Genomic DNA, 27,549 nt, shown 5'->3' with positions numbered 1-27,549 from the left:
GAAATACAACAATAACAAATACTCAATCTCACATGCGTATGTATGGGAACACTGAAATATAAAATGACAAATAAAATTCATGAAATTATTTTAATTCTTAAGATTTTTTTGACCGTATTTAATTATTCCACGTTATTTTCTTTAAATATCATGAAGTAGTTAAAAAAAATTTGTTAACTGTATTGTCTTATTTGAATTGAGGATTAAAAAAATGAACGATTAAACTCCATCAAGTTAGGTAAAAGTTACCTATCATCTTTTTAGAAATATTTAAATTAATAATAATAATTATTATTATTATTAGATGATATATAACATTAGCACAAACACCTTCATCGGGACACTTAGCAAAGCACTTATTTATGATGACATCATCAAAATACATTTTAATATATAGTATAGATATATAGTATAGATAGATTCAGAGGTGAAGCCAGGATTTAGTGATGAGGGAGACTTACTCAATAATCGAGTAAATACAAAAAAAAAAAAAAAAAAAAAAAAAAAAAGACAATAACAAATTGTAACAAATTATGTTTTGAAAACATTGTAAACAAACATATTCTAAATAAAAGTAACATATGATTCAAAGCTATACATAAATTTATCGAAAATAATCTGAAAAATAATAAAAATGCACTCGCTGACTACTTTTCTTGAGGTAACCTGTCAATAGTAGTTAAGTTGTTACCTTAGTTAAAATGCCAATAAAAGATATAGCAAAATGTAAGATTTAAAAAATTGTACCTAATGTGGTAGAAGTTAGACGAGTCTACGCTTCTTGACAGCAAAAGCATCTGTTATCTCATCCGAAGTAAATGAATCGGCAATTTCCCTTTCAATGTAAAGAATCAAACAACTTTTAAGATAGTCATCACCCATGCTACAACGAAGTCTCGTTTTCATAATCTTTATTGCTGAAAAAGCTCTTTCACTTGTTGATGTTGAAATCGGAAGAGCTAATACAAGACGAATCAATCTATCAAGCATTGGATACAATTTAACCCTCCTAGTTTCTTGTAGGCCTCTACATAACTCTGCAATCGTTGAACATTTTTTTAACGCTGGATCATTAGGCAAATATAACACATAATGTTGCAACTCAGATTTCAACTGAATATTTTTTGCTCTGTAAAGTCCAAAGGATAGAATTTTTTTTCTAGACTACAAATATCAGCTTTATTGAATGGCTTTTTTGGGTTTAGAGCAACACTGAGTTGAAGAAGTTCCGTCACAGACTCATTAAATTTCGAGTTCAACTCTTGCAACTGACTATCAATAGCAGCAAAGAATACGTCAACTCGATAATGATGTTCAATGGTCACATTGTCCTTTCCGAACGAGACCGGATAATGTCTTTGTAAGATTAACTCACTTTAGGAACTTGGTTGTTATTATTCTCACAAAAGGAAACAACTTTAATGAAAAGTGATTGCCATCCTTCATCTCTTAGATTTTGAATCAAACTCTTAGTAGTGGAAACCTAAGACAAAGCATTGACGATATCTTGAGATTTGCGTTGCAAAGCTTGACAAAGCTTATCGGTTTTCTTCATTATTTTCTTCATCAAACGCATCACAAAAACAAAATCAAATGATAATAAGTGTGTGACAGCAAAAGAAGCATCACCTTTTTGAGAAGAAGTAGATCCGTTAATAGCAATGTCACGTAGTACTACAATGGAGGGACCATATAATCTCAACAAGCTACATATTGATCGATAGTGTGAACTCCATCTTGCTCTCCGGGTCTTTGCAAACTTTGGATTTGATTTAAGCCATTACCAGTCTCAAATTCTCCAGTTTCGGCCAACAGTGAAATTTCAGAAATTTGAGCATCTTGTAATTGATCGTGACGCTTGGAAGAAGAATCAATGACATTAATTATAAAGTTCAAATTTTTACAAAATTTATGCACCTCGACTACCTCTTTAGATGCTGCAACTAAAGCTAGTTGCAACTGATGAGCAGAACAATGTACATAATACGCGTAAGGGCATTCTTTTAATATTAAAGCTGATAATGCTAAAAACGAACATATATTTCATAGCATTATTCCTCAAGAAAGACAAGCTTTTAGTTGCAATTGTTCTATTTACAAGTGATATTCGTTTAAATAATAAAAGGTGAAGACAAAAGACAGATTCGACGAATTGAAGACGCAAACGACCAAAAAGCTCAAAAGTACAAAAGACAATCAAAAAGGTTCCAATTATTGATAAGAAACGTCTCGAAATTACAAGAGTACAAGATTCAAAACGCAAAGTACAAGATATTAAATTGTACGCAAGGACGTTCGAAAATCCGGAACCGGGACCAGAGTCAACTCTTAACGCTCGACGCAACGGACTAAAAATTACAAGTTAACTATGTATATAAATATAATATAATATATAATTAATTATATTAATTATATATATATTATATTTATAAATAAAAACCGTCGGCAGAGAAAGACTCCAAGGGACTGAGCTGTAATTTCATTCTCCGCGACTCGCGGAGTTTGAAGGCAAAAATGCCGCGAGTCGCGGAGCCCCAAAAGTCGACTTTTCCTATAAAAGCAACCGAATTCTGATCGCAATTCATAATCATCTTTTTCTTCTTCTCATCATACGTAAAATATATATATATATTTATATTTTATATTTTAATTTTAATTATAATTCTAATAATAAAGGTATGTTAGCGAATGTTGTAAGGGTGTAAGTCGAAATTCTGTCCGTGTAACGCTACGCTATTTTTAATCATTGTAAGTTATGTTCAACATTTTTACATTAATATCTCATAGCTAAGTTATTATTATGCTTATTTAAAACGAAGTAATCATGATGTTGGGCTAATTACTAAAATTGGGTAATTGGGCTTTGTACCATAATTGGGGTTTGGACAAAAGAACGACACTTGTGGAAATTAGACTATGGGCTATTAATGGGCTTTATATTTGTTTAACTAAATGATAGTTTGTTAATTTTAATATAAAGATTTACAATTGGGCGTCCCTATAAATTACCATATACACTCAATCGGACACGATGGGCGGGGTATTTATATGTACGAATAATCGTTCATTTAACCGGACACGGGAATGGATTAATAGCCACTAGAATAATTAAAACAGGGGTGAAATTACATTCAAGGGTAATTGGTGTAATTGTTAACAAAGTAGTAAAACCTTGGTTTACACGCAGTCGATAACCTGGTGTATTCATTAAACAAAGTATTAAAACCTTGTTACAATTCGAATCCCCAATTAGTTGGAATATTTAACTTCGGGTATAAGAATAATTTGATGAGGACACTCGCACTTTATATTTATGACTGATGGACTGTTATGGACAAAAACCAGACGGACATATTAAATAATCCAGGACAAAGGACAATTAACCCATGGGCATAAAACTAAAATCAACACGTCGAACATCATGATTACGGAAGTTTAAATAAGCATAATTCTTTTATTTCATATTTAATTTCCTTTATTTTATATTTAATTGCACTTCTAATTATCGCATTTTTATTGTTATTGTATTTAATTGCACTTTTAATTATCGTACTTTTTAATTATCGCAAGTTTATTTTATCGCACTTTTATTATTCGCAATTTCATTATCGTTATTTACTTTACGCTTAAAATTAAGTCTTGTATTTATTTATTATTTTACATTTGGTTTTAACTGCGACTAAAGTTTTAAAATCGACAAACCGGTCATTAAACGGTAAAAACCCCCTTTATAATAATAATATTACTCATATATATATATTTGTATTTTTATAAAAGTAAACTAATATAGCGTTGAGCTTTGTTTAAAAAAGATTCCCTGTGGAACGAACCGGACTTACTAAAAACTACACTACTGTACGATTAGGTACACTGCCTATAAGTGTTGTAGCAAGGTTTAAGTATATCCATTCTATAAATAAATAAATATCTTGTGTAAAATTGTATCGTATTTAATAGTGTTTCGCACTAAAAATAATACTATTTTGTATACACCCCCTACGACATCAAGTATTTTTGGCGCCGCTGCCGGGGAACTATCTCTTAAACACCGGAAGCGCAACGCTAATATAAAAAAAAAAAAAATTTAGTTAACTTTTATTAAAATTCGTTTTTGTAAAAATACGTTTTAATTATTCAAAAATATAAAAAGAAAAACAAAAATATAAGTATTTTTAAGATTTTGTTAAATATTTAAGTTTTATAAGTTTCTTTATTTTTATTTTAGTTTATAAAAATATAAGTTTTATTTAAATATCTTTTATTTATATAAAAACAGAAAACAGAAAATAAAAAAAAAATAAAATAAAGAAAAACGCGTCGAATTTAATAAGCTGTCATCTGAATTTCTGAACCCCGCGACTCGCGGAGTTTTCTGCATTAATTACCGCGACTCGCGGAGACTTTCTGACAGGCGACAAAACCCTAATCCTGCATTTATTACGGATTATTATTAATTATTATTATTATTAACCCTAATTATTATTATTATTATAATTAAGTTTATTTTTAATTTAAGTTTTATTTAATTTATATTTTAGTTAAATTAGTTTAATTAAATTGTAAAATTAATAGTTTAATAAAATAAATAATATAAAAATAATATTTTTATAAAAATTGTACTTTTTACAACTTTTTGTATATTTTTATATTTTGTCCCTTTTTAATCGTTGTAGCGTAATATTTGTATTTTTCGCTCATATTTAATTTTAAACTTAGTTTTTGCCATAGTCATTTTTACTCCTAGATTTTTAGGCTTTGCCGTAGAATTCCTTAAGTGCTTTTTCTTTAGACTAAGATTTAGGTGCTCTAGAATTTTGCGACGCCTTTTTAAGTTTTAGTTTCTTTTTAAGTTATTTCCATTTGGGATTTAGTTTTTCCTGTAAGCTTTAATATTTTTAGACACCTTTTACTATATATCAATTATCATTCCAATTAGTAATTTCAATTTGCGATTATAATTTTAAGTTAGTTGTAGTAATAAGGTTAGGTTAGTCAAGTATTTTTAAGTTTCTTTTATTTTTCTGTCACCTTTTATTTTTCAACCATTTTTCTTTTTCGACCTTTTTCGACGAACTCTTTTTCTTTCTTATTTCTCGCTATTCTAGTTTTAGGACATAGATTTTTATTCTACTTCTTATCTAAATTTCTTAAAATTACGAAAATTTATTTTAAGTGGTTAAATTAATAGACATCAAAATTTTCTGGTTCGTAGTAATAGTTGGATTTGTACGTGGACCGGGTTATTGGAGCCAAACAGTCCTCAATTATATTGAGACCAAACGAATCCTGCCCCTCTGCTGCATCTTTTGGCTATTCGAAACGTGGGCAAAATCAGAAAAGTCTATTAATTGGATAACTTATTATAATTTTTCTTCCTTTTTAAAACTAATAGGATATTCAGTGAATGCACCGAGCAAGACGTTCATCACCTTTTGTACGTTCACCACCTGTAACTAGATCAAGACATTTAGCAAATATTACCGCCGTTGATTTTTCTTTAGAATCGTCATCCAGTAGACCAAGTACTTCAGTTCAAATTTCCGATAATCCATTTTTTGAAACCAACCTCACAATTGAGAATCCGGAAAATATTCAGGAACGGTTCGTAGATCCTGAACCATTAAACTTTCCTCCGGAGCCACCAATTATTCAAACAGAGATTGTTGAGGAACGAACCATTAAATCAGAATTATCTAGTGATACCGATTCAACAAATTCAATTATGGAGAATCTGGAACCTTTAAGTATGGAAGACCGAATGAGAGCTAAACGCACTGGCCAAGGTCACGCAATTACTCATCCAGACATTAATGCACCAGATTATGAAATCAAAGGACAAATTCTACACATGGTGACTAATCAATGCCAATTTAGTGGTGCGCCTAAGGAAGATCCAAATGAACATCTACGTACCTTTAATAGGATCTGCACACTATTTAAAATCCGAGAAGTGGAGGATGAACAGATATATCTCATGTTATTTCCCTAGACTTTAAAGGGAGAAGCCAAAGATTGGTTGGAATCGTTACCTGAAGGGGCGATTGATACATGGGATGTTTTAGTTGACAAATTTCTTAAACAATTCTTTCCTGCATCTAAAGCCGTAAGACTTCAAGCAGAAATTGTTACGTTCACACAGAAACCAAATGAAACTCTATATGAGGCGTGGACAAGATATGGAAAGTTGTTAAGAGGATGTCCGCAACATGGTTTAGACACCTGTCAAATAGTACAAATATTCTACCAAGGATGCGACATCACTACAAGGAAAGACATAGATATAGCAGCTGGTGGTTCTATTATGAAGAAAATCGAAACTGATGCTTACAAAATTATTGATAACACTGCTTCCCACTCACATGAGTGGCACCAAGAAAAAGATATCATTAGATCATCTAAAGCAGCTAGAGCCGATTCTAGCCATGACTTAGATTCCATTTCCGCAAAGATAGATGCTGTGGAGAGACGAATGGAAAAGATGACTAAAGATATTCACTCAATACGAATTAGATGTGAGCAGTGTGGAGGACCACATTTGACAAAAGATTGTCTCAGTATTGAATTAACAATGGAACAAAGAGAGAATGTTTCATACATGAACCAAAGGCTTGGAAATAATTATCAGAATAATTATCAACCGCCAAGACCTATTTACAATCAAAATCAGAACTATAACCGAAATATTCCATACAACAACCAACAAGGTCCTAGCAATCAACAAGTATCCAACAATACTTACAATCAGCAAAGACCTAATTTTCAAAACAAACCACCACAACAAACCGATGATAAAAAGCCGAATTTAGAAGATATGATGACAAAGCTAGTTGAAACTCAAACGCAGTTTTTCACATCTCAGAAACAAACCAATGAACAAAATGCTCAAGCATTTAGAAATCAACAAGCTTCTATTCAAAATCTGGAACAAGAAGTAAGTAACCTAGCAAGATTAATAGGTGAAAGAAAACCGGGAAGTCTACCTAGTGATACAAATGCTAATCCCCGAAATGAAACAGCTAAAGCCATTACCACAAGAAGTGGTACAACACTTAAACCACCTGAAATACCTGTAACTTCTGATGAAGCTATTCCTACTCCACAAGAACCACAACCTGATCAAGATAAGGAAAAAGAACCGGTAGTTGAGAAGGTTAATGAAGATAACAAAGTTAAGGATAAACCTTATGTTAAACCATACCAACCACCACTTCCTTACCCGAGTAAAATGAAGAAAGAGAAACTTGAAGCCGAGCAATCCAAATTCTTGGATATGTTTAAACAGATAAATGTAAATCTTCCTTTCATTGATGTGATTTCAGGAATGCCTAGATATGCTAAATTCTTGAAAGATCTGATCACGAATAGAAAGAAAATGGAAGAACTCTCGGCTGTTACTATGAATGCTAATTGTTCAGCAGTGCTGTTGAATAAGATACCAGAAAAATTATCTGATCCAGGAAGTTTCACAATTCCATGTTTTCTGGGTAGTCTTAGTTCAATAGAAGCATTGGCAGACTTAGGTGCTAGTATAAATCTAATGCCGTATTCACTATACGCTAAACTAGACCTTGGAGAATTAAAACCAACCAGAATAAGCATACAACTAGCCGATAGATCAATAAAATATCCTAGAGGGATAATGGAGAACATGCTAGTTAAAGTTGGTACTTTAGTATTTCCAGTAGATTTTGTTGTTTTGGACATGGAAGAAGATTCTCAAGTTCCTCTCATATTAGGAAGACCATTCTTAAACACGGCTAAAGCAATGATAGACGTGTTCGGTAAGAAACTGACCCTAAGTATAGAGGATGAGAGTGTTACCTTTTCAGTTGATAGAGCAATGCAACAACCACAATCTGCAGATGATACATGTTATTATATTCAAACTATAGATGCACATGCAGAATTATTAGAAGAATTTCCAGAATTACAAGGAACAGGAGAATGTTCTTTAGGAGAAGGTAATGAACCAATTGATGAAGCTAAAATGTTAGCTACACTTATAGCTAATGGATATGAACCAACAACAGAAGAAATTCAAATGCTAAAAGAAGAAGACAGATATCGATATAAATCATCGATAGAAGAACCTCCGAAATTAGAGTTAAAGCCACTTTCAAACCATTTGGAATACGCTTATTTACATGGTGAATCTGAATTACCTGTAATAATATCGTCTTCTCTTACTGAAAATGAGAAATCACAACTCATTTCTGTGTTGAAAGCTCATAAACCAGCCATTGCATGGAAGATTCATGATATTAAAGGAATAAGTCCTTCGTATTGCACACATAAAATCTTTATGGAAGAAGGTCATAAAACGTATGTGCAACGCCAACGAAGACTAAATCCTAATATGCAAGATGTAGTTAAGAAAGAGATTATTAAACTGCTAGATGCAGGTTTAATTTATCCAATCTCTGATAGTCCATGGGTAAGCCCAGTTCAATGCGTGCCTAAGAAGGGTGGCATGACTGTCATCACAAATGAGAAAAATGAGCTTATTCCTACTAGGACTGTAACAGGATGGCGTGTGTGTATTGATTATAGAAAATTAAATGACACCACCAGAAAAGATCACTTTCCCTTACCTTTCATAGATCAAATGTTGGAAAGATTAGCCGGAAATAGTTACTATTGTTTTCTAGATGGATTTTCCGGATATTTTCAAATTCCAATAGCACCCGAGGACCAAGAGAAAACCACATTCACGTGCCCTTATGGTACTTTTGCTTACAAACGCATGCCATTTGGACTTTGTAACGCCCCTGCAACCTTTCAAAGGTGTATGATGGCGATTTTTCACGACATGATAGAAGAATGCATGGAAGTATTCATGGATGACTTTTCAGTCTTCGGTGATACATTTAAATCATGTCTAGTTAATCTGGAACGAATGCTAATTAGATGCGAAAAATCAAATCTAGTACTTAATTGGGAGAAATGCCATTTCATGGTTAAAGAAGGCATCGTTCTTGGACATAAAATTTCAAAAGAAGGAATTGAAGTGGATAGAGCTAAAGTAGATGTAATTGCTAAACTTCCACATCCCACCAGTGTTAGAGGAGTTAGGAGTTTTCTAGGGCATGCCGGTTTTTACCGACGTTTCATAAAAGATTTTTCTAAAATTGCCACTCCTATGAATAAACTCCTAGAAAAGGATGCGCCATTCATCTTTTCAGATGAGTGTATCAAATCTTTTAATATTCTTAAAGAGAAACTCACTAATGCGCCGATCATGATAACGCCAAATTGGAATCTACCATTTGAACTCATGTGCGATGCAAGTGATTTTGCAATGGGAGCCGTTTTAGGACAAAGGATTGAAAAACGATTTCAACCTATATATTATGCTAGTAAGACGTTACAAGGAGCACAAACAAACTATACAACTACTGAAAAAGAACTCCTTGCTATTGTCTTTGCTTTTGACAAATTTCGATCATATCTCGTTCTAGCAAAAACGGTGGTCTATACCGACCATTCTGCTCTTAGATACCTATTTTCAAAACAAGATGCTAAACCAAGATTAATCCGTTGGATCTTACTCTTACAAGAGTTTGATATTGAAATCCGAGATAAAAGAGGAGCAGAAAATCTCGCCGCTGATCATCTTTCTCGTCTTGAAAACCCGAATTAGAAGTTCTAAATGAATCGGCCATACAAGACAACTTTCCTGATGAATATCTATTGAAGATAGATTATAATGAAATCCCATGGTTTGCAGACTATGCAAACTACTTAGTTTGTGGATTCCTTGAAAAAGGATTATCGTACCAAAGACGAAAGAAATTCTTCAGTGATATAAAACACTATTTCTGGGAAGATCCACACCTGTTTAAAAGTTGTCCCGATGGAATAATACGCCGATGTGTATTTGGAGATGAAGCTAGTAAAATTTTAAACCATTGTCACATAGGACCAACAGGAGGACATTATGGGCCTCAACTAACAGCAAGAAAAGTTTATGAAGATGGATTCTATTGGCCTACAATTTACAAAGACGCACACTTTCTTTGCAAATCCTGTGATGCATGTCAAAGGGCCGGAAAAATAAGTCAACGTGATGAAATGCCACAAAATGTCATCCAAGTATGTGAAGTATTTGACATTTGGGGTATTGACTTTATGGGTCCATTTCCAAAATCTCATAATAATCTATATATACTCGTAGCCATTGATTATGTATCTAAATGGGCGGAAGCACAAGCTCTCCCAACTAACGATGCACGAGTCGTAGTCAACTTTTTAAAACGTCTTTTTGCAAGGTTTGGAACACCGAAAGCTTTAATAAGTGATCGGGGTACTCATTTCTGTAATAATCAACTTGAGAAAGTTCTTAAAAGATATGGAGTAACTCATAAAATCTCCACCGTATATCATCCACAAACAAGTGGACAAGTTGAAAATACCAACCGAGCTTTAAAACGTATTCTAGAGAAAACCATAGGATCAAATCCGAAGGAATGGTCCATTAAATTGGAGGATGCACTCTGGGCTTTTAGAACAGCCTACAAAACTCCAATTGGAACCACACCTTTTAGACTTGTTTATGGAAAAACATGTCATCTTCCAGTAGAAATTGAACACAAAGCATTTTGGGCTTTGAAGACATGTAATCTTGATTTACATGAAGCTGGACGTCTACGATTAAGTCAACTAAACGAATTAGAAGAATTAAGACATGAAGCATACGAAAATTCGTTAATCTATAAAGAAAGAACGAAGAAATGGCATGATAAAAGAATCAGAAGTTCAAAAGAATTTAAAGAAGGAGACAGAGTTCTTCTTTTCAATTCACGATTCAAGCTATTTCCTGGAAAATTGAAATCAAGATGGTCTGGACCATTCATAGTCAAAAGAGTTTTTCCATACGGAACGATAGAATTAATAAATTCAAATGGGATTGAATTTAAAGTTAATGGTCACAGAGTTAAACATTACATACATGGTCCGATGGAAGTCGACAACGAAGTTAATCACAATTTCGACACCACAGCCAACTAAGTGTGGGGAGAATCAAGTCTTTAAAGGATAATATGTATTTCTGTTAGAGTTAGATTGTCTGTTTTCGTGTAGTTCTCGAAAATGGAACCCGAATGGTCTTTCCCTAGCAGACCCTAAAGAACTAGTCTTCTCCCCCCATTCTGAATTTTTATTTTTTTTAGGTTTTTACGAAATGAAGACTGCCTGTGAACTAAACCATGGTCTAATGCTACACGCTTTGATCACTAAAATAAATAATGACATACTACCGAGTGAAATAGTATCAGTAATCAGAGAAAGAATGGACGGAGTTAGAAAAGAATCCAGATGCGAAGATAATAAGTTACAATTTGGTAAAGGAAAATCAAAATCCGCAGCGAAAAGAAGAGCACGACACCTAGAAAGATGTCACAAATGCGGAAAATGGTCACATGGAGGTAAATGTTCAAATAATCAAACCTATTCAAATACCGAATTTGTTACTTTATGCAGAGACGGACCGTTCATATGTTTAGAAGAAAAGACACTGAATGCTCGAGGTTACGCCTATGTAGCCATGGAAAACCAATTAAACCGACTATCTTATGAATGGGATAGATCATATAACTAAGAAATCTATTCCACAGGTATGTCTGTACAGTTTTTATTTTTATTTTTATTTTTAACCTTTTGATAATAAACGCTAATTTGTTCGCTAAAAAGTATTAAATTGGTATTGAATAAAATTAGGTTTGGCGACCGAAATTATTGATATCATTCAAAAATTTATTACATCACTGCGAAATTTAACGTTTATTCTTAAGGTATAAATATCTTTAATCAATCAACCCAAAATATTTCAAAAATTCGTCATGAGTTAAATTAGGTCTTGGAACCGAAATTACTTTATCGAAAAGAGGGGCGCATATTTTTGATAATATTTGATTGATTAAAGTGGGATAAAAAGACAAAAAGATTTTTAATTTTATTTTTACCATGTTTTTAAAATTAATATTTAAATCTTAAATTAATATTGTAAACTTTGTAAAAACAATATATTTAAAATTGTAAATATTTAAAAAATTAATATAAGTTTGGTATGAATTTATAATATGAATTTTTAAATTAAGATTGGTGTGAACTTTTAATTTTTAAAATATGAATTTTTAATTTTATGCATTTCAAATTTTAAGTTTGGTGTGAAATTTTAATATTAATTTTGAATTTTATATTTAAGTTGTGTGAATTTAAAAACAAAAAAAAATTTACTTTATCTCATTAAGTTAAAAATATGATTTTTAAAATTCTTCGTAAGTTGAAGACTAGGTCTTTGAACCGAAATTGCTTTACCCGAGGAAGGGACGAGAACTTTTATTATCATTATTTTTAATCTTATTGAATTAAAGTATACCAAAAACATTAAAAAAAACCAAAAATCTTAGCTTTTAAAACAATCGCTACAAAAAGACAAATTTTAAAATTTTGTCGAGGGACGGACTAGGACATCGATCCGAAACAACCTCGTCCTAAATAACAAGGGAAACAAAATTTTAAAATTAAGTACTTAATTGTTTTATAAGTTATTGATTATATATATAAAAAAAAAAAAAAAAAAAAAAACTCCGCGAGTCGCGGAGTTTGAAGTGCAATTCGCCGCGACTCGCGGGAGGACCGGATTACAGAAAAAAAAATAAGAGCTGCAACAGCTCAGTTTCACACTCCACAACTCAAAAATAACTGCGAACATACTCCACAAAAACTCGAAAAATACACCCCAAAATCACAATTTTTAACCGTTAATCATCAAATCTTTTGCTAAAATCATGTTGAGAAGGATGCTATCTAAGAATTACTCAAGAAAAACGGTAAATTTCTACACCTAAACACCATTTAATCCGAAATTTGGTGTTCTTGAGTCATTTTTTTCCCCAATTTGATTTTGATGCTTTTTAGTGTAATTATGCTTAAATTGTTTATGTATTATGCTTGTATAACCTAGATTGATGCTGTTTAACATGATTAGAAGCCTTAAACTTCAAATTTTGAATAATCTAGGGTTTGTGTTCTTGAGCAAATTTGGGGCTTTTTGATATAAACAGGTTATGGCCGATTTTTGTCATGAATTGTTGCTAAATTGAGTAGTGTAACATGTCTAGGTAGTTAAATGATCCAAACTTTGAGCCTAAACATGATTTTGAGAATTAAAGTGGACTTTTTCAAGTCTAAAATTCATGAACTTGATTTTTGAAAGATAATGCCATTTGAGACTTGTTTAATTGCTAGTAATGATTATTTTGACATGTTATTTGAGTTAAATGCTTATGAACTTGGCGAACAATTTCGTATATGCTTATTTGAAAAAGTGTAGATTTGATGAAAATATGAAAATGAGCTTAAGTTTGATATAAATTGATAATGTCATTGTAATTATTTTGATTGATGATTTTGCTGACACTAATGCATATTTGGATGCACAAAATTTGTGTTTGATGTGTTTTGCAGACTGAAAGGGGTGAATCTTCATCCCAAGCCCGCAATGCTCCTGCTGAGAATTTGGAACAACAGGAGGTGGATAACTACTACAAGCAGGATATACCTCATCCAGTCATGACCTTTTCCGATATGCACTTGGAAGAGCTGCACCCGAACCTGAGATTTGACAGACTTTGGATAGATTATCCAAAATATCAAAGGGGTTTGCATACTCTTCATTCTAAGGTTGTTGAGGTACCGAGGGTCATAGAATGGGGACCCTTAGAAGCTGTAGAATTGGCCGGGCCAATTAGGGAATTACTTGTACAGAGGTATGGTAATTCTTCTTTTAATGACTGGGTACGTTTATTCACCATGCGTAGACCTGTATATAAAGTATGGTGTGAAGAATTGTTATGTAGTATAGAGTTGAATGATCGGGTAGCTAGTTTAACCGATCGTTCTTTTATTAGATTTTTGTTAGGCGGTTCGATGCGCCACATGTCTTTACTGGACATGGCTCAGGCTTTACGTATATATACGCCTGAGGAGTTAGCGTCTGCCGATTGTAGAGGATTGATACTAAACGGTAGAAAGATAGATGAAAATTTTGATACACACGGTGTGTGGAGTCAAATGACAAGCCATCACCGTTTCAAAGGGGGAAATTACTCTTATTTGGATATAGATAGAGCCGAATTAAGAGTGATACATAGGTTTTTAGCTAATTCGATTACACAAAGGGGTAAGAACAAGGAAAAAGTAAATGAACAGGATTTGTTTTACCATATGTGTATTCGAGACCCACAAAGCGTTGTAAGTATACCGTATTGTGTGGGTTATTATTTATCAGCTATGGTTCGGGGGATGCGACCGCATAGCATAATAGGAGGTGGTATTTTTATTACTTTGATTGGTGAATATCTCGGTGTGGATATAAGTCGGGGGGGATTATTAGTAGAAGAACCGGAACCCCGCGATACTATAGGTTTAAATGTATACCATGGTGCGAAAGTTTTGAAGAGGCGAAATAACGCCGCAGTACGATACCATGGTAGACATCCACAGGTGGAGAGAAACCAGCAGCAAGGTAATGTAGGAGGGGGGAATGAAATGCAAGAAATGCAAAGGTTTATAGCTTCTCAGGAATACGAAAATGCTAGACAGAGAGCATTTGAAGATTGGCAAGTTCATCAGAACCAAATCATAGCTCATTGCCAACATATAGGTAGAAACTATATTCCTACACCGAAACCCATCTTCCCTCCTTGGTCTATAGAGATGCAGCCACCATATCCTACGTATGACCCTGCCGAAGCATTCTATAGCACCTATGGTTATGCCTGGAACCCCTATTGGTACCAATATCATCCTTAGTTTACTTATTATTTTTTTTTTTTTATTTTGTAATTTGTAATTATTGATACGTTTAATACTTTTGTTAATATTGTAATCATTTTTATAATTATCTAACTTTTATTCTTAGATTTTAATAATTTTTGAATGTGGGGTAATATACCAAACTTCAAAAATATGTATATATGTTTGCAGTTTATCTTATGTACACAACAGGGTAAAACAACGCATTTTCAAAGACTGGCATTAAGTTCAGCAAAAGCAACTAATTTTGACGACAAGATGCAAAATATATGTGAAATAACAACAAGACGGAATGAACAAATGATGTGCACCATTTATCATTCAGCAAACAAACGCCAATATATTTGGAAACTTTGGTAAAAATTTAATCATTTTCACACAAATCACCCTCAATAATTTAAATTGTTACTGATTTCTTGCAAATGAGGGCATTGCAAGATCTTAAGTGTGGGAAGGGGTTAAATTCTTTCGGATTTTAAAATTTTTATCTTAAACACTTGGTTACCATTAAAAATACTAGTAAAGCAGTAGCTGTATTAGAATCTAGTGCTCTCTGATAAAAAAGAACAGCCCTAGTCTTATATACTGACTACCCAATTCTAGTAAAATTGTTCAAAATTTTCAATTAAATGAATTCAAAATCATGTTTATACATATTTATGAACGATAAAACTAGGTTTTAACACCGAAATTATTGTTACCTCAGAAAGGACATAAATTGAGAAACAAACTAAAATGTTAAAATTCATTTAAAATGGAATAGAGGACGATAAAAAGGAAAATAAAAGCCAAGTGTGGGAAAATTTACCAAGTTATCTTAAACATATGTCACATATATCTGTAACAAATAACTGAAAATACTTTTGCTTTGGACTAAACTAAACTGTTTTACCCGATGAAAGAAAAGAAGAGATGGATCTACACGATGAATCAATTCCATCATTAAAAGGAAGTAAAGTCTTCCGAAAAAGACACGCGCTTCTTGATTTAGGTCAAGAAGTTGTCGTCCAGACCAGCTGTAGGTTGACGAAAAAACTAGAAAAGTCATCACTAAAATCGGTTGGAAATCCACGGACCTCAGCATAAAACAGGGTCGCCAAGTGGTCAGATTTATCCTAACCATGAGAAGGATTTATCTCGTACAATGGGGGGGGGCACCATGCAAATTAGCTGGATAAGACTAATGAATCAGATCCCCAGAAAGGATAATCTCCTTAAAGATTAAAAATCAGCTTTTAAGACTGATATTACTCAATCCTAGAGATTGACCTTAAAGATTGAGAATTCAAACTCATGGAATTCAATGATATCTAAACTCGAGCTTGAACGAGAAAATATTTTGATCAAAATTATAAACCGATTTGTTTTCTGAAAACCCATTTTCAATGCGTTCATTACCATTGAACGTAAAATCCTAGGAATTCACCTGGAATTCATTAGGTCACCTGAACTAAATCGGGTGTCAACCGTAAGAACGGTGGTTGCATAGCATGGTCAAAGACAGGACCTTGTGCCATACCGAAAAATTATAAGGGTGAGCTTTACTATTGCTCCTACCAAGGATAGTAATTGCGTCCAACACGTTATAGACCATAATTAAAAGCATGTCAGGGGACATTGCCTTAACAGTTGCTTGTTCAACGCTTTCCTTTACAACCGGACGGTAGTTTACCGAAAGGTAATATACGGGACAAGTAAACTGGACGTGTTGCTTTCCAAATACAAGGTTAGCAAGTGGGTGACACAAAACCATAAGTTTTGAGCTAAAATTTTCAAATCTAAAACCTACCAAACCCACAAAAATATTTTGCAAACACCGGTAAAGGGTTATTCCGGAAAACTTATCTAGGGTAAAAACTAGATTTAATTTTCAAAAGATCAAATGTTTTCATAAAGATCCAATTTCCTTAATGGATCTAAATTTTTATAGTCATGTGGGACTGTAAACCATATCGTTACTACCATTGTTTATACCACCGTATAGAAATCACTGATGTACAAAGTGTGAAGAATAAAGAAGTGATTCTAGTATTTCAAGACGATATTGCTTGAGGACAAGCAACGCTCAAGTGTGGGAATATTTGATAATGCTAAAAACGAACATATATTTCATAGCATTATTCCTCAAGAAAGACAAGCTTTTAGTTGCAATTGTTCTATTTACAAGTGATATTCGTTTAAATAATAAAAGGTGAAGACAAAAGACAGATTCGACGAATTGAAGACGCAAACGACCAAAAAGCTCAAAAGTACAAAAGACAATCAAAAAGGTTCCAATTATTGATAAGAAACGTCTCGAAATTACAAGAGTACAAGATTCAAAACGCAAAGTACAAGATATTAAATTGTACGCAAGGACGTTCGAAAATCCGGAACCGGGACCAGAGTCAACTCTTAACGCTCGACGCAACGGACTAAAAATTACAAGTTAACTATGTATATAAATATAATATAATATATAATTAATTATATTAATTATATATATATTATATTTATAAATAAAAACCGTCGGCAGAGAAAGACTCCAAGGGACTGAGCTGTAATTTCATTCTCCGCGACTCGCGGAGTTTGAAGGCAAAAATGCCGCGAGTCGCGGAGCCCCAAAAGTCGACTTTTCCTATAAAAGCAACCGAATTCTGATCGCAATTCATAATCATCTTTTTCTTCTTCTCATCATACGTAAAATATGTATATATATTTATATTTTATATTTTAATTTTAATTATAATTCTAATAATAAGGGTATGTTAGCGAATGTTGTAAGGGTGTAAGTCGAAATTCTGTCCGTGTAACGCTACGCTATTTTTAATCATTGTAAGTTATGTTCAACCTTTTTACATTAATGTCTCATAGCTAAGTTATTATTATGCTTATTTAAAACGAAGTAATCATGATGTTGGGCTAATTACTAAAATTGGGTAATTGGGCTTTGTACCATAATTGGGGTTTGGACAAAAGAACGACACTTGTGGAAATTAGACTATGGGCTATTAATGGGCTTTATATTTGTTTAACTAAATGATAGTTTGTTAATTTTAATATAAAGATTTACAATTGGGCGTCCCTATAAATTACCATATACACTCAATCGGACACGATGGGCGGGGTATTTATATGTACGAATAATCGTTCATTTAACCGGACACGGGAATGGATTAATAGTCACTAGAATAATTAAAACAGGTGTGAAATTACATTCAAGGGTAATTGGTGTAATTGTTAACAAAGTAGTAAAACCTTGGTTTACACGCAGTCGATAACCTGGTGTATTCATTAAACAAAGTATTAAAACCTTGTTACAATTCGAATCCCCAATTAGTTGGAATATTTAACTTCGGGTATAAGAATAATTTGATGAGGACACTCGCACTTTATATTTATGACTGATGGACTGTTATGGACAAAAACCAGACGGACATATTAAATAATCCAGGACAAAGGACAATTAACCCATGGGCATAAAACTAAAATCAACACGTCGAACATCATGATTACGGAAGTTTAAATAAGCATAATTCTTTTATTTCATATTTAATTTCCTTTATTTTATATTTAATTGCACTTCTAATTATCGCATTTTTATTGTTATTGTATTTAATTGCACTTTTAATTATCGTACTTTTTAATTATCGCAAGTTTATTTTATCGCACTTTTATTATTCGCAATTTCATTATCGTTATTTACTTTACGCTTAAAATTAAGTCTTGTATTTATTTATTATTTTACATTTGGTTTTAACTGCGACTAAAGTTTTAAAATCGACAAACCGGTCATTAAACGGTAAAAACCCCCTTTATAATAATAATATTACTCATATATATATATATTTGTATTTTTATAAAAGTAAACTAATATAGCGTTGAGCTTTGTTTAAAAAAGATTCCCTGTGGAACGAACCGGACTTACTAAAAACTACACTACTGTACGATTAGGTACACTGCCTATAAGTGTTGTAGCAAGGTTTAAGTATATCCATTCTATAAATAAATAAATATCTTGTGTAAAATTGTATCGTATTTAATAGTGTTTCGCACTAAAAATAATACTATTTTGTATACACCCCCTACGACATCAAAAGCTTGTAATCCTTTCCATTCCCCACGCATATTACTAGCCCCATCATAACCTTGACCTCGAATATCTTGAAAATCAAGTTTATGAAAAGAAAGAGATAACGAGATTTCATTTTTTAATGTCAATGCGATAGTATCTTTGACATGAACCAAGTCTAAAAAACTTTCTTTTACATGCCCATCTCGGTCAACAAATCTCACAACAATTACCATTTGCTCTTTCTTAGATTCATCTCGTGACTCATCAACGATCAAACAAAATTTTGCATTCCTGATTTCATCACGAATTAACTGTTGAACATTTCTAGCAAAAATTTGCAAAATTTCTTTTTAAACATCAGATGAAGTATATTGGGCATTTTGTGGAGCATTATCTAAAACAGCATTCTCAACTTCCTTGTTGTAAGAAGAAATAAACTTTAGCAATTCTTAAAAGTTTCCTCGATTTATTGTACCAGGCCTCTCATCATGGCCCCTAAGAGCACAAGCTTGCATCGTGAGCCATTTTATTATCTCAACGTAAGTTTTGACTCACAATCTATTGTCCATAATCTCTTGCGCTGTTTGTTTTTCTATCACATTTTCTATATGACAAACTTGGTTTCTAAAATTCTCATAACATTTCACAGAAAAATTATGAGCAGAAGCCGGAGATGTACCTCCATCTTTAATGAATGCACAATCTTTACCACAATTAATCTTTTTCCATTTATTGAGCCCCTTTATAGTAAATCCACCTGAACCAGCTCCTCAAATAGGTTTCTTATTAAATAGATAACATGAAAAACAATATGCATCATCTTTTTCTAGAAAATATTCTAACCACCAAAAAATACCAAACTAAGCTTCTTGAAAGCTTCGATTACCCTTTGAACCACTAGCACTTAGAGGATAATTCGATCTGTGAATTTGATAAGGTCCCAGTCTAATACATTCTCGTCTAATCTCATCACGTTGGTTACTTGGATATTCTACTATTGAAGGTCGTAGACCAAGATCCCTAACTAATGAATCTAACGTAAACTCTCTAGAGTTTGGTTTTTCATTCTTTATTCAACATTAATTGGAGGAGACTATTTCATATTATCATCATTCGTTGGTGGTTGTGCTTCATTAACATCTTTCAAAACATTATTTACTTTCTCTTGTGATTGTTGATCATTGGCAACACTAGTTGTTCGCGAGAAAAAATGAAGAATAGTTTTTTTTACTCATAATTTTACCTAAAATCATATCAATAAGACAATAAAAATTGAGGCTAAATCTATTACAAGCACAATAAACTATTATATATATATATATATATATATATATATATATATATATATATATATATATATATATATATAGTGGTAGGATCAAGAGAGAAGTAACTAATCGGGGGGAAGCGGGGGGAAGCAAAAACTTTTTTTTTTCTTTTCATTTTTTGAAAAAACTTTGTTCACGAACATTATAGATGGGATGAAAATATGAACATTTAGTAGAGACACTTTGTGATAAATGTTTTTATTTTGGCGGGAAAACGCTCGAATAAGTAATATATAACAATTATCGTGTTTTTCGAGCGTATGTTGAGGTTTTAGATATTAGGGTTTGGATATTAGGGTTTAGATATTAGGGTTTAGAAATTTAGGGTTTAGGGTTTAGATTTAGGGTTTAGATTTAGGATTTAGATTGAGTTTTTAACACGAACGATTTAGAGTTTAGGGTTTAGGGTTTGGTGTTTTGGGTTTATTCCATAAACCCAAAACACCAAACACCAAACCCTAAACCCTAAACTCTAAATCGGGCTAAATTTTACTTCACAAAACATGAAAAAAAAAAAAAAAACGTTAACATTCTTCACGAACAATATTATCTTGAATGTTATTTTTGGCGATCGTTTTTCCGCCAAAATAATAACATTCATCACGAAGTGTCTTTTCTAAATGTTCTTATTTTCATCCAATCTATAATGTTCGTGAACAAAGTTTTTTCAAAAAACGAATTTTTTTTTTTTTTTTTTGCTTCCCCCGATTGGTTACTTCCTCATATATATATATATATATATATATATATATATATATATATATATATATATATATATATATATATATATATATATATATATATATATATATATATATATAAATTCATAATCGTTATACAACAATAATTAAAAAGAAAAGAATTTAGAACTTACAATTTACGAAGAAGAAACAGTTTGCAAGTTGCAAGATGAAAAATTCGATGGACGGCTACTGGCTACAACTACTTTTTTTTTTTTTCCTTTTAATATTAGCATGACTTATTTTAACTATCAACATAATACTTCTAGACTTCTTTTTTAATTCAAGTATGTTGGGCTCATGAGCCCATCTAATATAAGTAGATTTATGAATTTTTTTTTTAACATGGATCAGTCATTGAGGGTGACAAATTGTTATATGAGCTAAAAAATGCGCTAAATAGATCAAAGACTTGGGCCTATTAGGAGTGGCTCAATACCCCCTGCCCCCTCTATCTCCGCCGTTGGTTTTTGTAAAGTGTTCACTTATCTTGTTTAGTTAGTGCTTAGAAGGTATTTCAATTGAAATTTAGCATCAGATAAATCTGTAATCGAAAATCAATTTAGAATTTTGAACAACAAATAAATTTGGATTCAGTGACTATTTTTTGCATGTCCGGAATGAAAAGAAAATAGAAGAAGTTTAAATGATGAAGAAGAATCCGATCACATTTATTTTTTGAATTAAAAAATTGTTAAAATCTTAGTCACTAAAAGAAACAATGATATGAACTAGTTTATTATTATTACTAATTTATAACCCGCGATTTCGCGGGACTTAACACACCATTTGTATAGATATGACACCAGCGGGATATCAATATATTTTTTTTAAAGGTAAACTGACAAAACACAACACGAATTTTGCATGAATATATACATGATATTGCCCACAACCTCGACTTGAGCCCAGAGGCGTCTTTGAGCATAGACAAGATAGGCAGCTGCCTAGGGCCCAAATAATTTAAAGGGCCTAAAATTTTGAATATCTATATACATTTCTCAAAATATTATGTTTAATTAAATAAAGAATTGTCATTTAAAGTCGTAATACTGAAACTTTAAATCGTTAAATACATTGTAAGTATTTAAATAAATAAATCTAAGTATTATCTTTTTATATGTATTAAAAAATTAAACGTATATAAAGGCTCATTTTTATTTTCGCCTAGGGCCTTCAAAATATTGAGACGACCCTGCTTGAGCCCATGACCTCGAGGTCACTGGGGCTCCTCGATACCGCAAAGCCAAAGACCCTTTGGTAGGGTACAAATCTCTTAGACCAATTCTAACCATGCCCGTGATATCGCATGTAGTTAGTGCACTTTTTGACCAAAAAGTAAAAACTGCATGTGACATGACAATGTCACTGTTTGACCTCCAATAACTCAAAATGTCAGTTAATTCACCCGTTTTTTATTTTTACATTCTAATATATAATAATATTAACACATTATTTGATAAAACTAATACTCGTAATATTTAATAAAACTAATAATATCAGAATTTGTTGCGTAGCAGTGACGATTTTTTTTGCGTTAGAAGTCCAACTGACACCCACTAACCGTCAAAACTGACGCCCCGTTAAATTCGTCAGTGATCGTCACCTTCTTCACACTCAGGTGACGAAGGTAAACTCATGCCCCGTTGGAAATGATCTTATATCAACAACATGCCGAAAAAAACTTTATCTTTCGGGTCATGTACCCATTAACAGGTTAACTTTTTCATCTATACATGTGTTACGGCGATACCAGCGACCATCGAATCATAAAAATATACATATACAATATAACTAATAAAAAACTCAAGATAACATTAAAACTAAAAAATATATGTAGATGGTTCAACTTTATTTACAATTAATGACTAACTATGTCTAGTTAACTATAAGTATGCGGGTTAACATGTATACCTGCTAGTTGTACAAAAAAATTTCCGGATTCACAAGACGAATTTCAACCACATCGGATATTATATATCTGTTATCCACCTACAACCCGTCAACTAATAAAAATCTAAATGTTAGAAAAATTTCTTCTGAAAAGAAAGTAAATATATTCATGTGGCGAACATCGGTGGATAGGCTTCCAATACGGATGAATTTGGCTATTCGCGGTATTGATGTTGGAACAATCAACTGCGATGTTTCTGATATTCATATATAATATGCAGATCATCTGTTTTCGTGTGACTTAGCAGCAGGTATTTGAAGACTCGTGTGCATTTGGATGGATTGAGATATAAACGTTTTCAACTCTTGGAAGGATTGGTGGAGTTGGTTTGATGATATGTGTACATCTTAGACCAGCTGAGTGAAGATTTATTCAATACGCTCGGCAACTTTATGGCTGGCTAATTTGGAAGTTTTGTAATGACTTGGTTTTTAATTCGGGTCAACTAAAGAAATGTACGATTTTCGATTTACTTCGTTTCTTTTCTATTAATTGACTTAAGCATAATAGTCATATTTGTATTTCTTGAAATGATTGGTTTGTAATACCTATGTAACTTTTGTTGCTCTCCTAGCTCCTTGCTAGAGAGTCTTAATGAATAAATTTTAGTTCTAAAAAAAATTAATAAAAATAGTTATCTTACCCTACTCAGGTATAACTCTTTTAGTAACAAACTAGTTGTGGAACTCCCGCTTCGCGCCGGGAGCTCCGTTTTAAATGCGAGTTAAAAAAAAAAAAATCTTGATCTATTTTGTGAAAAAGATTTTTTTTCGACATCTAACATTGAAGGGTTGTTCCTTTTGTGAAACTTGCTTCTTTTAGTGTTTTTTTTTTTTTTTAAAAAGTTAGTTGATCTATTTTGTAAAAAAGAATATTTTTCGACATCTTTTGGTAGCATTGAAGGGTTGTTCCTTTTATAAAAAGTTACCTCCTTTATCATTGAGGAAGAAAAAGAAAAAAAAAAGGTTAGTTGAATTTTTTGGTAAAATTTTTTTTTTCGACATCTTTTGGTAACATTGAAGGGTTGGTTCTTTTATGAGAGTTGCTTTTTATATCGTTGGAGACCAAATTTTTTTGAGAAATGACAAAAATACCCCTGATTACTATTGACGAATAGTGCTACAGGGTTTTGTCTATTAGATATATAGATAATATACACATCAGCAATAAAACAAATATGGATTGGACAAAATTGCCCTTACATGTTGCACATGTGATAAGACTTAACGGTATAACTAACGGGAGTTACTGTCAGGGTTATGCGTGTCACCGCCCACCTGCCAACCAACCGCCCACCTGGGCGCCGTTGGCAGCGGATCGCCCATGCCACCGCCCTCCTTCTCGTTCATTTGCTCGTGCTTTTTTGAAATATTTGTGGACGGACAAAACTTGCAAAATTATGACCTTTTTCAATTTTTTTAATTTTTTTATTTTTAAAGTTTGAAATGGTGTTGGTGATGAAAAAAATGGTGGATATCCGTATATGTATATGTCGATGATGAAGATGGAGATAGAGAAATTTTTTATTTTTTGTCATTATTGTGGATCCTAAAAAATTGTGGTAAAAAATAGTTACTAAGTACCTTTATTACATTTTTATTTTATTTTATTTTATCTTTGTGATATTTGATTAATTTTTAATTAAATATAATTGAATAATTAAGAATTCTTTTTACATTAATTAATTAATAAAAATATTTTTAATTTAGTTAAAATAATTAAATGTGAGTCCTAATTATTGTGAGAAAGGAGTGTCACTGTTAGAAATGTTTAGTCCCGAGTTAAGTCCTGAGAAAGAAATGCTGATGTGATGCTGATGTAGCAGCTAGTTCTGGAAAGGAATGAGTGTTACCATTGGAAGCACTCTTAATGATATACAGAGTACAATTTTATCCTTGTGTGAGCTATGTTTTCTTCAAACAAACCAAATGCTAACTTTACAAATTTCTATTAACTATCTTGAATACATTAAAAAGTTCGTCGTCCACTTCTTTTATTTTTTTTATTAACATAATTTCATAACTAAAATTACCAGTAAGTTTATTTTCTTTTTTCTTGAAAGGCACTGACCTTTGAAAAGATATAATCCAATATATCCAATATCCAATATATGTTATAAAAGAAAAATGTTAATCAGATTGAGAGAATAAAAGAACAGAATGGAATTTTTGTTGGAACTAATGGATCGTATATAATGAGAGGGATAGCTACGTTAGAAAATCATATAAGATATGCTATTTAAAAAATAAACTGAAAATCATAAGAGAGGAAAACCGGAACAATTTCCCAAACCCGTCAATTTCTACTCTAAAATTTTGTTCCAACTTAATTTTAATTATCTTTAGAAACGAATAATACAGTTTAAAAAAAAATACTTACATAAAATATTGAGGAATGAATAAATGGAAGATAGGATTGTTTTATTTATGAGAATATTAAGGTCATTTAATTCCTTAATTTTTGCAATTACGGAGTATTTCTAATGGCTTAAATTTAATTTTATATTACAAAACATTAACATTGGAGCCTGTAAAAATGACATGTGACGTGTTTTTAGTTTAGAAAGGGTTAATTTTGCATAAGATGACATAATTATTTTAGAATTTTAATAGATAGTATAAATAGATTAGACGCTTTAAAGCGTGAATATTATGTTCAAAATATTTGACGTCATATTTTATTTAAGTTTCTAAGTTATATGTTACATTTATAAGCGTAAAAAATTCATTTAAAAAGTGTCAAAAATTATAAACAAACATTTTTGTAGCTGTAACTAGAGACCATAATCCTGCTGCAAAATAATTGGCTAAGAATCTTGGGTGACTGGGTAACATTATGCATTGGGAAACCGCTAAGTAGTTGTTTTATTCCACCCACCGGCATCGGATAAAATTCAGTATTTTGTCTGAAAATGCAAGGTGTTATATGAAAACATATATTAATAAAAAAGCTCAATCCAATGTATATGATTGTAGTTTTGGATTCAGTTTAAAATCAATCACCAGCGTAATTGTTAGACATAAAAGGGCCACTCTCTCATTGGATGTTGGATTTTTGTCGCAACTTGCCTAGATCCATCAGACCATCACTCTTGATTTTGTTTGTTTATAGTAGGGATTGCAATGACAACTCGATGTAGCATATATCCATCTTCATCCGTTTCGTGATGGATATGAACGAACCTATGAATAGGGATACAGATATGGATGAACCTAAATGGATATGGATATGAATATGGATGAAAGGTTTCCACTAACACCCGAAATACATATATAAATACATAAATATAAATATATCATATATATGCTTATTATATTTACCGTTACAAATGTATTTACTACTTAAATTTACATTTTTCTTTCAACACTATAATGAAATAACTACAATATATTACAATAAAACATGTATATCTAATAAAATAAACGAACAAATTACATATTTAATTTTTCATAATCTATGTTTAAATAGTATATTCAACAAACGTATTATATCTTCGACAAAGCTTACATAGTCTTGTAGATATATTTTGATTATGTCAAGTTATATATATTTTTGCTTCTATGTTTTTGTTTTCATCGTAAATTAGAAAATATTATAACATTTTTTAATATCAAATAGATATCCATTAACCCGCTTCATCCAGTGAATATGGTATGGATGGACGGACAATAATTAAATAGATATGGATATGTATTTGGATGAACAAAAACTAAATGGATATGGATATGGACACGACATTACCCGCTCCATATCCGATCCATTGCCATCCGTAGTTTGTAAGGTAAGTGCAACCGGTAGTATGAGCATCCGATCATCAACTCCACTCACTTTGTCATGAAAAGATAATTTGATATTTTGAAATGTTAGATGTGAGCTTTAAATCCATCCAAAGTAGTTTACCTATGTATTACTTTTCAGTTTTCCATGCACCATCCAGTATAATTGCCACTCTAGAATCAAAATGGCGCATTTTTTTTCCTGGGCGGGCCCGAATCGGGAAATAATATATATTGGAATAAATGGGATCGGTTCCTGTTAAGTGATGATATTGTGGGTCTAAACATTGGTTCTCTGTAAACTAAAAGTATTTCTTTAACTTGCAAATGGGGGTGACGTTTTGAAAAGAAATAATGCTTTATGGATCAAAATTATAACTGTTGGGAATATAGTTCTTAGTAATTACGGAGTAATAGATATAGATAAGTGATTAACAACAAGCTAAAACATGTTAAGGAATCCCTGAAACAATGGCACAAAAATTACTTGATCAAGTCGGCTTCGCTCAAGGTCGATCTCACTAATCGGTTAGCTGCTCTTGATACTGATATTGATGCTTATCTGCCTTTTGGAAACTTAGCTATTGAAAGGACCTCCATCCTCAAAGACCTCACATGCGTTGAGTCGGTTGAGCAAGCCAATCTGGTGCAAAAAAATAGGAAAATGTTTTATTGTTTAGGTGATGAAAACAGCTCCTTTTTTCACTCGGCTATTAATAGGAAGCGCAAAAAACTTCAAGTTCCTGGAATTATGTTCAATGGGGACTGGATCACGCAACCTACTCGGGTTAAGGAGATCTTCCTGGATTTTTTTCGTTAATAAATACAAACCAGCTGAAAGCGTGTCTGTTTCTACTCCTAGCAGCCATTTACTTCGTAT

General features: G+C 32.2%; 1 protein-coding gene across 1 annotated transcript; it reads right to left on the bottom strand.

Annotated features, from left to right (window-relative positions):
• Positions 1–762: 762 nt before the first annotated feature.
• On the bottom strand, positions 763–24,242 carry LOC139891632 (uncharacterized). The gene is made up of 8 exons (XM_071874612.1): positions 24,134–24,242; positions 22,163–22,284; positions 19,758–19,938; positions 19,427–19,637; positions 18,879–19,195; positions 1,785–2,024; positions 1,491–1,674; positions 763–1,129 (listed from the first exon to the last, which is right to left on the bottom strand). Exons 1-8 carry the CDS (start codon positions 24,240–24,242, stop codon positions 763–765), a joined length of 1,731 nt encoding a protein of 576 aa, XP_071730713.1.
• Positions 24,243–27,549: the final 3,307 nt, after the last annotated feature.

The sequence above is a fragment of the Rutidosis leptorrhynchoides genome, chromosome 1 (assembly GCF_046630445.1).
Source record: "Rutidosis leptorrhynchoides isolate AG116_Rl617_1_P2 chromosome 1, CSIRO_AGI_Rlap_v1, whole genome shotgun sequence".
In the NCBI taxonomy this organism is placed as follows: Eukaryota; Viridiplantae; Streptophyta; class Magnoliopsida; order Asterales; family Asteraceae; genus Rutidosis; species Rutidosis leptorrhynchoides.
Note: the sequence above shows the minus strand (reverse complement) of the source record. Positions and strands in the feature narration are given on the sequence as shown.

What these genes read in the sequence shown, in the direction of transcription:
- LOC139891632 (XM_071874612.1), bottom strand. Translation starts at nt 24,242, where the DNA reads ATGAACGAGAAGGAGGGCGGTGGCATGGGCGATCCGCTGCCAACGGCG. An exon ending in TAACCCTGACAGTAACTCCC is followed by an intron (nt 22,285 to 24,133) that starts GTTAGTTATACC and finishes TGTCACATGCAG; the next exon opens with TTTTTACTTTTTGGTCAAAA. An exon ending in AAGTGCTAGTGGTTCAAAGG is followed by an intron (nt 19,638 to 19,757) that starts GTAATCGAAGCT and finishes CTATTTGAGGAG; the next exon opens with CTGGTTCAGGTGGATTTACT.